Raw genomic sequence first — 12,314 nt, forward strand, 5'->3', positions numbered from 1 at the left:
TTGGTTCGCTTGTCCCCCTGCCGACATTCTGGCAGCCGGGATTATTTATTTATTAACAGTTTCTTATATAGCGCAGCATATTCCGTTGCGCTTTACAATTAGAACAACAGTAATAGAACAAAACTGGGTAAAAACAGACAGACACAGAGGTAGGAAGGCCCCCTCTCTCTCTCTGTCTGAGTGCTAGAAGCAATTCCTGGGGGATTTCCATTCTCTTTTTGGTCCTGTGATACAGATGAGATGCACCCTCTCTACCATCTCTCCCGTCATAACGCCATGCATGTTCTAAGCTTAAACTGGTACTACTGTATTCTAAGCTCAAATTGAACACACAGATGGTATGACAGTGGGACACACCTTCCACATATTCCATGACCATACACAGGTGGCGCTTGGTCTCGAATGAACAGAACATGCTGACCACGAAGGGGTTCTCCGCAAAGGTGAGGATGTCCCTCTCCACGAACGCTTGCTGGATCTGGTTCCTCAGGATTAAATTCTGCTTATTTATCTTCTTCATAGCAAATCTCTGCCGGGTTCCCTTGTGTCGTACCAAATACACCGCCCTGGAGAGGACACATTTGACGTTAACACCCCACCAGTATGTCACCATAACAGGAATACTGTCGCCATCCATAATTCTTTTACACAAGTAACTGAAGAGAAGGCCCCAGGTCCTACATAGCTTTCTCCTCAGCACTTACTCACACGGGAGCAAGCGAGCAATGTAGCGCGCTCTACGCACATGGTGCTAGGGCTCACTTACTGTACCACACCTAGATAAGGAGAGCTGTGAGCGATGACTGAGAGAACGCTGTGCACTGAATGCGCTCCTGGGTGAATGGGTCTGAGAGCGAAGCCCCTTTTGGTTTTGTTATGATTACTACATTGAGCATAGTGCAGTCATATATAAAAGGCAATGGAAACCCTGCTGACTGGTTACCTTTCACCAACAGCACTGCAAACACCACATCCATGATTAAGAACATAGAGGCAGATTTATTAAGCCTGGTGAAGTGATAAAGTGGAAGGTGACAACGCAGCAGCCAGTCAGCTCCTAACTGTCATTTTTCAAACCCAGCCTGTAACATGGAAGTTAGGAGCTGATTGGCTGGTGCATTATCACCTCCCAGTTTATCACTTCACCAAGCTTATAAATCTGCCCCATATTTCTGAAAACAGTAACATGAGGCTTTGGTAATTAATAACTACACAGGAGGAGAATCAGACTTTTAAATAAGACAACTGAGGCAATGTATGAACTGTGGTCATAAGTTTAAATGGTTGGACCTTTAACCACTGACAAAGTACATCTATGTCATTACCAGTAGAATCTATGAAACATTCCAGAAGACCAGACACCGTCCCTAAACATGGAACGCAGCATATTTCATGGGTTCTTCTAATTAATGTATGAAGACATTTCTGAACGATCTTTGATCTGTCTTCCTAAGTGAACTCGATGGGAAAAAACAGACCTATAATGAATTGTGAGATTTCAAGTAGCTGTATCCTGAACCACCCCCTCTATTTTTATTATTCTCTGCTTCATGATTCTTGTGAACTTCAGAGAATGATACAAGCCCTTCTATGGATTCTATTATACTTCCCAGACTTCGGCACCTACAGGCCTATTTAATTGGGGGCGCAGAGTTTTTTCCTATTCAACTGAAGATAAAATGAGCCTACAGAAAATACCACCCATTTTTCTCGCAGCCCCTGAACAAGTCTAATATTTCCTTAAATTCTTATTTTAAGGAAAAATTGAAGGGACTAGCTCTGGAATTCTTTGTGGACAACAATTAATAATTAAGCAATTGTTTCAATTAGCATAAAAAGTCCATAATTACTTACCTTCTGTAACACTATCCTTCTGCTTGGGAAATGCTGGTCTTCCACAGGGTGTGTGAGATCGCTTGTCAAGTATGAGACCCCCAGTCAGTGCATGTGTGTGAGACCCCCAGTCAGTGCGTGTGTGTGTGTGTGTAACCCTCTGACAGCGTGTGTGTGACCCCCTGTCAGCATGTGTGTGTGTGTGTGACCTCGTCAGCATGTGTGTGTGTGTGTGTGTGACCCCGTCAGCATGTGTGAGACCCCCAGTCAGTGCTTGTGTGTGACCCCCAGTCAGCATGTGTGTGTGACCGACCCCTGTCAGCATGTGTGTGTGTATGTGTGTGACCCCGTCAGCATGTGAGACCCCCAGTCAGTGCGTGTGTGTGTGACCCCCAGTCAGCATGTGTGTGTGACCGACCCCGTCAGCATGTGTGTGTGTGTGACCCCGTCAGACCCTTAGTCAGTGCGTGTGTGACCCCCAGTCAGCATGTGTGTGTGACCGACCCCCAGTCAGCATGTGTGTGTGACCGACCCCCTGTCAGCATGTGTGTGTGTGTGTGTGACCGACCCCGTCAGCATGTGTGTGTGACCCCCTGTCAGCATGTGTGTGTGTGTGTGTGTGACCCCCTGTCAGCGTGCGTGCGTGTGTGTGTGACCGACCCCATCAGCATGTGTGTGTGACCCCCTGTCAGCATGTGTGTGTGTGTGTGTGTCCCTGTCAGCGTGTGTGTGTGTGTGTGTGACCCCCTGTCAGCATGTGTGTGTGTGTGACCCCCTGTCAGCATGTGTGTGTGTGACCGACCCCCTGTCAGCATGTTTGTGTGAGTGACCCAGTCAGCATTTGTGTGTGTGACCCCCTGTCAGCATGTGTGTGTGTGTGTGACCCCGTCAGCATGTGTGTGTGTGTGACCCCGTCAGCATGTATGTGTGTGTGTGACCCCGTCAGCATGTGTGTGTGTGTGACCCCGTCAGCATGTGTGTGTGTGTGTGTGTGTGTGTGTGTGTGACCCCCTGTCAGCATGTGTGTGTGTGTGTGACCACCTGTCAGCATGTGTGTGTGTCCCCCTGTCAGCAAGTGTGTAAGTGACCCCCTGTCAGCATGTGTGTGTGTGCGTGTGTGTCCCTGTCAGCATGTGTGTGTGTGTCCCTGTCAGCATGTGTGTGTGTGACCACCTGTCAGCATGTGTGTGTGTGTGTGTGTGACCACCTGTCAGCATGTGTGTGTGTGTGTCCCTGTCAGCAAGTGTGTAAGTGACCCCCTGTCAGCATGTGTGTGTGTGTGTGTGTGTCCCTGTCAGCATGTGTGTGTGTCCCCCTGTCAGCATGTGTGTGTGTGACCACCTGTCAGCATGTGTGTGTGTGTGTGTGTGACCACCTGTCAGCATGTGTGTGTGTGTCCCTGTCAGCATGTGTGTGTGTGTCCCTGTCAGCATGTGTGTAAGTGACCCCCTGTCAGCGTGTGTGTGTGTGTCCCTGTCAGCATGTGTGTGTGACCACCTGTCAGCATGTGTGTGTGTGTGACCACCTGTCAGCATGTGTGTGTGTGTGTGTGTGTGTGTGACCACCTGTCAGCATGTGTGTGTGTGTGTCCCTGTCAGCAAGTGTGTAAGTGACCCCCTGTCAGCATGTGTGTGTGTGTGTGTGTGTCCCTGTCAGCATGTGTGTGTGTCCCCCTGTCAGCATGTGTGTGTGTGACCACCTGTCAGCATGTGTGTGTGTGTGTGTGTGTGTGTGTGTGTGTGACCACCTGTCAGCATGTGTGTGTGTGTCCCTGTCAGCATGTGTGTGTGTGTCCCTGTCAGCATGTGTGTAAGTGACCCCCTGTCAGCGTGTGTGTGTGTCCCTGTCAGCATGTGTGTGTGACCACCTGTCAGCATGTGTGTGTGTGTGACCACCTGTCAGCATGTGTGTGTGTGTGTCCCTGTCAGCAAGTGTGTAAGTGACCCCCTGTCAGCATGTGTGTGTGTGTGTGTGTCCCTGTCAGCATGTGTGTGTGTCCCCCTGTCAGCATGTGTGTGTGTGACCACCTGTCAGCATGTGTGTGTGTGTGTGTGTGTGTGTGTGTGACCACCTGTCAGCATGTGTGTGTGTGTCCCTGTCAGCATGTGTGTGTGTGTCCCTGTCAGCATGTGTGTAAGTGACCCCCTGTCAGCGTGTGTGTGTCCCTGTCAGCATGTGTGTGTGACCACCTGTCAGCATGTGTGTGTGTGTGACCACCTGTCAGCGTGTGTGTGTGTGAGTGACCACCTGTCCGCATGTGTGTGTATGTGAGTGACCACCTGTCAGCATGTGTGTGTGTGTGTGTGTGTGTGTGAGTGACCACCTGTCAGCATGTGTGTGTGTGAGTGACCACCTGTCAGCATGTGTGTTCGTGTGACCCTGACAACATGTGTGTGTGTGACCCCCTGTCAGCGTGTGTGTGTGTGTGTGTGTGTGTGTGTGAGTGACCACCTGTCAGCATGTGTGTGTTCGTGTGTGACCCCGACAACATGTGCGTTTGTGAGACCCCTTGTCAGTATGTATCACCCCGCTGTGTGAGAGATGCCGTCAGTCAGTGTCAGTTAGCTTGTGTTTGTCCTGCTAAGTGTGTGTGTGTCTTCATCAGTCTGCAGTGTGGTGCATGTGTGAGTCTGGCACAGGAGCTGTCGGAACATGACAGTATGGCGGGGAATTCAAATGCTTGAAAACTCGGTTGGGTGTCTGTTTTTTCCTGTCTGTTCGATAAAGGAGACACCCAACTGACTTTTCAAGCATTTGAATTCCCCCGCAGGAATTTAAAATTGGTTACGAGGTCCACAACATTTTTGTGGGTAAAATCTACTGAATATGCCCCTTAGAATTGTGTCTTTTACTATTTATTGGGTATCCGGACTCCAGGTCGACAACAAAAAGGTCGATGCCAATTGGTCGACACACCTTAGGTTGACATGGACAAAAGGTCGACATGAACAAGGTCGACATGAACAAGGTCGACATGAACAAGGTCGACATGAACAAGGTCGGCATGGAAAAGGTCGACATGGAAAAGGTCGACATGAGTTTTTCACAATTCTTTTCTTTTTTGGAACCTTTTCATACTTAACGATCCACGTGAACTACGATTGGAATGGTAATCTGTGGCCATGCGAGGGAACGCGGTGCACTAATTGGGGTTCCCGGTCACTCTTTACGAAGAAAACGACACCAAAAAAACATAGAAAACTCATGTCGACCTTTTTCCATGTCCACCTTGTTCCCGGCGACCTTTTGTCCATGTCGACCTAAGGTGTGTCGACCAATTGGCGGCGACCTAAGGTGTGTCGACTTTTTTTGTTGTCGACCTGGAGTCCCAGACCCATTTATTGTGGGTGGAATGTCTCAGGCTATCAGTCTGTGTAGATCATAGCCTACCTACATCTGGCAGGAGACCCTTAACGTTATGTATTTGATTATAAAGAATATTTAAGAAGAAACAGGCATTATATCAGCCAATAAGACCCTGTTTTCCCTGTACCAACAATTCATCATTTAATCTGTTACATAGCAGCTTTTGACAGGACTTTTCCAGGACACATCTCGCAACCAGCATCACAAAGTTGCACTATAAATATACAGTATGTACAGTATATTTCTATATGTACCCGTAAGCACCATTGCTGATAAGTTTGATGTTCTCAAACTCTTCTTCTGAAGGTTTTTTCTTTGGTTGAATTAAAGCAGAACTGCGACCCTAGAAACACAGGAGCAGACATTAGAGATCTGTATACTGTTATATATGTGACAAAGGTCTATAGAACAATGCCTCCGACAGGACCGGTACTGTGCGCTTATTCGGATTTCAGATGTTTTTTTTAACAAAGGGAAACGGAGTGCTCTGTAGCATAGTATAGGCCAGGGGCAGGCAATGTGTGGCACTCCAGTTGCTGTGGCATGCTAAAACTGTGGCAGGGAATGTTGGTATAGAGAATAGAGACCTCAACCAATTACTTAATCATTGATCTATATATGATCTGTGTGTGCTTGGCTAAAGGAAGGCCAATCCCGGTCCATTTTTTTTTCAATCCCAGGAATTGGGATTGAAAAATGATCCATCCCGGGATTCATTTGCTTTCAATGTCCCAAGCCCCCCGCCCCGCCTAGCCCAGCACACACAACTCACTTTCGTCTGGACAGGCGAGGAGGAGGGTCCACTAGCTGGTGGGTGGTGAGGTCCGGAGAGCAGGCTGCGCAGCGTGACTTCTGACATCACAGGGCAGGGGGAGCCGGGCAGCACCTGAGCCTCCTGAAGACGCTCAGCACTACCAGGCACTGAAAAAACCAAGGGGGCTGGCTAATCCCAAAATCCCCGGGATTGGAAGCCAGACAATTTTTGGCCAAAATCCCGGGATCGCGCCGATACATGGATATCTATCACAGGTTCATATTACGCATTGTTTACCGGCAATCACTGCATTTACCTCCACCGAGTCATCAGTCTCCGGGGTATCTGCGCTGCTGCTGTCATAGCTGTTCAGCTGGGCCATTTCTAGAAAGACACCACAACAACGTCGTCACACCTAACAATTTCTACCAAGGTCCTGCCATAAATATCTTTATTATAAAATACGTTTATGCTAAATGCATGTAACGATGAATGGGAGAGCAACCAAATTTTTATCACAAGTCCAATAATTTCAGGTTCACAGTATCTAATAATAATGACATTTATGTCCGCAGTGTTTGGTAATATACTAAATGAAAACATAATCATACAAGTCTTGCAACCGCTGTTTCCTTGTAGCCATAAGCAATAACAGCACCACTCACCCTCCAAGGGATCCCGGTTGAGCCCCAGTTGGCTGATGATGTAGCGGGGAATGTCCGATTTAATGCCTTCTCCTTCTTTGGCATGGCCCTCCGCAGCTTCCAAGAGGTGGTAGAATTCCTCTGGGTCAAATTCCTAAGGACACAACGAGACAGCACATTGTACAGATGTGTCTTCACACATCTTTGCTGCACTCCTGCCAAACAGACTCTCTTGGCAAGCCAAGTCCCGAGAAACCTTGCTAGCGTTAGGCGTCTTTCTTGCATCTTTTTTGATGAAAATGCACCTTAGTTGCAAGGCGATGCAACTAGGATGCACCAGGAGACTGTGCTGATTCATTTGATATGGAACACTTGTATATACAGTATGTGTCCGTCTGAGTGTCTGAATCTGTATATGAAGTGCTACGATGCAGCAGGCACAGCTTTTTTTTCTATGTCAAGTTCCATTGTGCTTCATATACAGACTCAGTCACACACAGACATACAAATGTCCCATATTAAACCAGCACTGTCTCCTGGTGCACCCTAGACGCATCGTGTTGCAACTATAACCTTATTTCATTGTCTCACACTTTAAAGTGACTAAATAGGACGTATTATCACAGATGCGGCTGAGCGAGAAATAAACGGAGCCACAGTCTACGTTTGAGACCACAAAGTGCGACCTTGCCAAGTACTAAGGGTTGTACGGTCACTAGAAATTTCCGCCCAAATATTACCCCTTTCTCCACCTCTGCCTCTTGAAAGAAATATAGGAATTGAGTACCGAGTCTACGCTGCCAGGACAGGAAACAGCCACTAGGGGGCCACAGAGAAATCCCTGCTGGATATATTGCTCATGCTAGACTTTACACATATGGGAAGGAAATCAGCCCCAGGGCCACTCGCTGTATATAAAATAAATGACACAGACTCATCACAGTGACAGTGTCTCTACTGAGGCACTCTGTAACGTATGCCTCGGTTTCTAGCGCTGTATATTCAGTCTCCAGATAGACAGTCTGCGGCTGGCCGGCCAATTATGTAAAGCAGATGATCAAGTCATTAAGAAGGATAGCACATCTGACAACACTAATATGCAAATGCAAGCACAGCAGATTTAATGACTGGGACTGGGAGAATATGAGAGCCGCTCTGTGACATTTATTAGAGGTAAATAGCGAGGCAGGGACACGTAGAGAGCAGAGGACTGACTGGTCAGGTGGCAATTATCTCCCGACTGCTGATCTCATCAAATTGTAAAGTAGTGAGAGAGGAAATTGGCTAATTCAAGATGCATCATTAAATTGCTATGTATAAAAAGGATATGTACATATTTTCAGAGAGGTTGTGTGCGGTGCAGAGTGTCACAGACATCACACAGGCTGGTCCTTGTGTATTTACGCTGCGCAGGATAAATATATAGCAGTATGCACCTATCAGTCTGTGTCATTGCCTCTGTCTGCCTATCCTTCAGCACTGCACCATACATATAACATTCCTTCACTCCCCTAATAATTCTCCGACGGGAGACAATTTCCCCGCCGACAGGTAATTTGCTACAGAGGAATCTCTCACCGGGCACAACTCGAGCTGTCAATCATATTTTGCAGCTATGAACATTTTGTAACAAACAATATTAAGTGAGAGACAAAAAAATGCATGGGTGTTCTCGTATCTGGCGATTCCTCAGCTTCCCTCCATCACAGAACTATCAGCAATGCTACAACTAATGTGCCCTACACACTTGGCGATATTGCCGATGTTACCGACCAACAACATTATTGTTGGCCGATTTGACATTACATACATCGATATCGTCCAAATTGGCTTGCATGTTTAAACGATGATTGATCAACGATGAACGATTGCGGGGACGCACATCGTTCATCGTTGTTGCATACACACTGAAAGATATGACCGATCTATCGTTAATTTTTGAACGATATCGCTCATATCTTTCAAAGGTATCGCCAAGTGTATAGGACCCATAAATCTAAGCACACACGGAGAGGAGAAGGAGGAGGATGCCACTCAAACTCACAAAGTGCTTTGTGCCTCAGAGATGTCACTAGTGAACGGACCATCTGAATATCGGCTGATTCGACCGCTTGTATGGGACATGTACTCTTTGTACGGTTAGCTGGAGGACAATTAAACTGGTCAGACAGCTCCCGTCTGAATCTAGAATACTGGCTAAAACCAAAGAAAATAAAGTTTTAAACCAAAGTTCTCTTCCAGAATCACAGAACTGACATCTAAGAAATTATTCCACACATCCAAATGACACTGGAAAAAAAAAATCAATGTTACTAAGGTATAAAATTGGAAATGCCTGAAACATTGCATCAATATTACTGCAGACACCAACACTATATGCTCTGCCTGCTGTACATCTCCTGGGTTACTGTATCACTGAGCTGTCACTATACGCTGTGCAATTCATTACTCAGCTGACGATGACAGGTGCGAGGCTCACGCTTCTTGCCCACTGACCCTGGAGAGCTTCTGTACCACGTGGAAGAAGAGAAGAACGTGTAGCTCCAAAGGACAAACAGGACAAAAAAGGGAAAGCAACAATGATCAGGTGTGAGAGAGGACAAAAGACAAAGAGAGGGCAGGAAAGATACAGAAAAGGAGGGTGAGAGGCAGAAAAAGATGGCGAGAGAGAGAATGAGGAAAAGACAGCAAGACAGAGTGAGAATGAGAAAGAATGAGAATAAGAGGGCGAAAGAAAGAATGACGAAAAGATGACGAGAGAAAGAATGATAAGAGAGAATGAAAAAAAGTATTAAGGCGCGAGAGAAACAAAGAGAGGGCACGATAGAGAAAAAGAGCTGGGGGAAAGAAAAAGTGGTCGAGAGAGTGAATGAGAAAGTCAAAAGGGCAAGAGGGCCAAAAAGGAAAATAAGAGGGGTTGAGGAAGATAAAAATAAAAACGGGGGGGGGGGGGGGGGGGGAGGGGAGAAAAAAGTAAAATAGGATGATAGCGAAAAATCCCCCCCAAAAAAGTGTGAAATCAAATGAGTAATAATCATTGGAAGAGTGGGACAGAATTAACGGGAGACTGTACTTTTTGGCTATCGTATCTGGGAACCTCTGGCTGCAGGAACTGATTTTATGGACAACTAAGTTTCCAGGACTTGTTGGTGACTATTTTTATACCTTTACATCTGGCAGTCTTCGGGCCACTTTTTGCCCTTGGAGCAGAGCCTAGTACATCCATGATGTATTATACCTATTGTATTTTTTTGTATGCGAGTGTATTTTATTAAATTTTTTTATTACTTTCAAAAAAACGTTATTGCATCATATTTGCTTCATCTTTTAAAGCGCTCAATATAAGAAGAGGTTTTCATTTGATTTGAAGCCATCTGAATCCAGTTATGTGATTACTTTTCTCTTCAATGTGAGTGGGACCATTAATAAACTCCACTATCCAAGTATACAGATGGAGTTGCACTATGTTTGTGTTTTTTCTCTGTTGTAGTCAATTGCTCTAGAACAGGGGTGGGGAACCTCCGGCCCGCGGGCCGTATAAGGCCCGCAAAGCCGTTTGTTCCGGCCCACCCGCTTGTGTCAGTGAGACACACCGCCGCTCAGTCCGGCAGCAGCGTGTCTCAGCTGTCAGGGCAGGGAGGAGAGCGCAGCTACATGTCCAGCGGTAGGTAAGATCTCAAACCAGCCGCCGGTTCGTGAGCCAATCAGAGCTCGCGGACCGGCAGCCAATCAGGAGCCGCCGCTGCCGGTCCGCGAGCTCTGATTGGCTCACGAACCGGCGGCTGGTTTGAGGTCCTACACGCCGCCGCCCGAGATAGCCACGCTCTCCTCCCTGTCCTGACACCCGAGACACGCCGCCCTGCCGGATGGAGCAGCAGCAGTGGTAAGCAGTACAGTGGGGTGGGGGGGGGGGCCACTGTGGGGGCATTTGCATACCTGGCACTGTGGGGGCATTTGTGGATCTGGCACTGTGGGGGCATTTGTGGATCTGGCACTGTGGGGGCATTTGTGGATCTGGCACTGCACTATTGGGGGCATATGTGTATCACGTCCCATTTTAATTGGCCACAACCATTTTGTTGGCGCGCGTGCGCCTAAGGGGCAGGGTCATTTTTTAAGTTGAGAATTTTTGTATGGCCCCCGAAGGATTTTATAAATATCCAAATGGCCCTTGGTAGAAAAAAGGTTCCCCACCCCTGCTCTAGAAGAAGTGTATATGAATCCATTTGACCATTTGGTGTAAGCATTTTTGTTCATCTCTGATTGTTTAAGCTTGCGCCATATAGTATAACATAATCTCTATATACATCATTATAAAGTCTTGGTGAAGGCTTTTCTTTGTGATCTTATGGGCTGCCACGACATAAGCGCACAAAGGATTTTTTTTGTTGCCTAAAGAATTAACAGACAACGGAAACAGCTGCATGATACGTATTACTCCAGCCTCAGAGTAACAGTCCCATAAACTTCGGAATAAAGAAAAGAGAGTGAGACGTTCCTGCAGTCTGGTCACGTGTGTGTTACTGGGCATTTGGATATTTAGAGTCATCCTGGGGAAAAGTAGCCTTGCAGCCAACAGTCATGTGTAAAAGCACTTTAATAAGCCAGGTAGAAATGGTAAGAAGGGGGGGGGGGGGGGGGTATACAAACAGGGAAACGCTGAGATACAGAGCCTCTCTATTAAAACAAATCAAGAAATGGCTTGAATAACAGTATCTCATGACCAATGTCACACGGGAGTCTGGGCAGAACAGTACAGTGACTCTCTCTATGACAGGGAGGTCAGAGGCCGTGTCCTCTAGGAAATGACAAGTCACAATGATGCATTAATAATAACGCCAGCATTGTCTGCTGAAGGGCAAACAGACACCGTGCTAGGTAACAAAATACATTGGTAAGGACACAAGGCAATAACCTCTCCCGTAAACACACCAATCACCTACACAGCGCTGGTTACAAAACCGATAATGTCAAACAATCCACATTAGCAAAGTGAGGTCTCCATACTCCTGTAGAAAACTATAATTTGCCCTTTTTCTGCAAAGTGCAGAAATTCTGGTTTGCAATAAATCACAGGTACTTTGTACCACAAAAAGGCAACTAGTTTTTCAAGTATTTTTCATTTTAATTCTACGCAAGCAAATGTATCTTGTACGCAAATGTATCTTATAAGCAAATGTATCTTATACACAAGCAAATGTATCTTATACGTAAGCAAATGTATCTTATAAGCAAATGTATCTTATACACAAGCAAATGTATCTTATACGTAAGCAAATGTATCTAATTTGTTTAAAACAGAGCCAGGTCTCTCTATATTACCTCGGCTGTGTTGAACAAACGTATACTGTGCAGGCTGGGGAAAGAAACCTGTTCACTGCCCGGCGCAAGCGACATCACAGGGCCGCAGTCACTCTGCATGGCTGATACATAATTGGTCGCAGAATGCGCATAATTTACGGTAAAAACAAACAAAAAACTCCAACATATTTCTGCCCACATACGGAGATGTGAACGACTCTGCATCAGTAGAGGGTGTGCCCGGTCTATACCGGGTCTACGTCACATGCAGGTACTCTAGTTTTTCAACTATGCTTTGCTTGCAAAATAAGCATTTACTACTGAGCATCGAAAAACATAAAAGCGTCTGAAATACAGCAGTGACGTAACATGTAAGCAAAACTAAACCAGCGAAGTCACGTATGCAAAAACCTAAC

General features: G+C 46.4%; 1 protein-coding gene across 3 annotated transcripts in view; it reads right to left on the reverse strand.

Moving 5' to 3' along the window:
* MAST2 (microtubule associated serine/threonine kinase 2) overlaps nucleotides 1-12,314 on the reverse strand; it is a 128,044-nt gene that overhangs the window by 17,222 nt on the left and 98,508 nt on the right. For all 3 annotated transcript variants that reach the window (XM_063939496.1, XM_063939495.1, XM_063939497.1), the window contains 4 exons: nucleotides 6,619-6,751; nucleotides 6,270-6,337; nucleotides 5,454-5,542; nucleotides 358-566 (listed from right to left, as the gene is read on the reverse strand). In XM_063939496.1, coding sequence (XP_063795566.1) covers nucleotides 358-566; nucleotides 5,454-5,542; nucleotides 6,270-6,337; nucleotides 6,619-6,751 — 499 coding nt within the window. The remainder of the gene's footprint in view (nucleotides 1-357; nucleotides 567-5,453; nucleotides 5,543-6,269; nucleotides 6,338-6,618; nucleotides 6,752-12,314) is intronic.

Source organism: Pseudophryne corroboree, chromosome 9, assembly GCF_028390025.1.
Source record: "Pseudophryne corroboree isolate aPseCor3 chromosome 9, aPseCor3.hap2, whole genome shotgun sequence".
Taxonomy (NCBI): Eukaryota; Metazoa; Chordata; class Amphibia; order Anura; family Myobatrachidae; genus Pseudophryne; species Pseudophryne corroboree.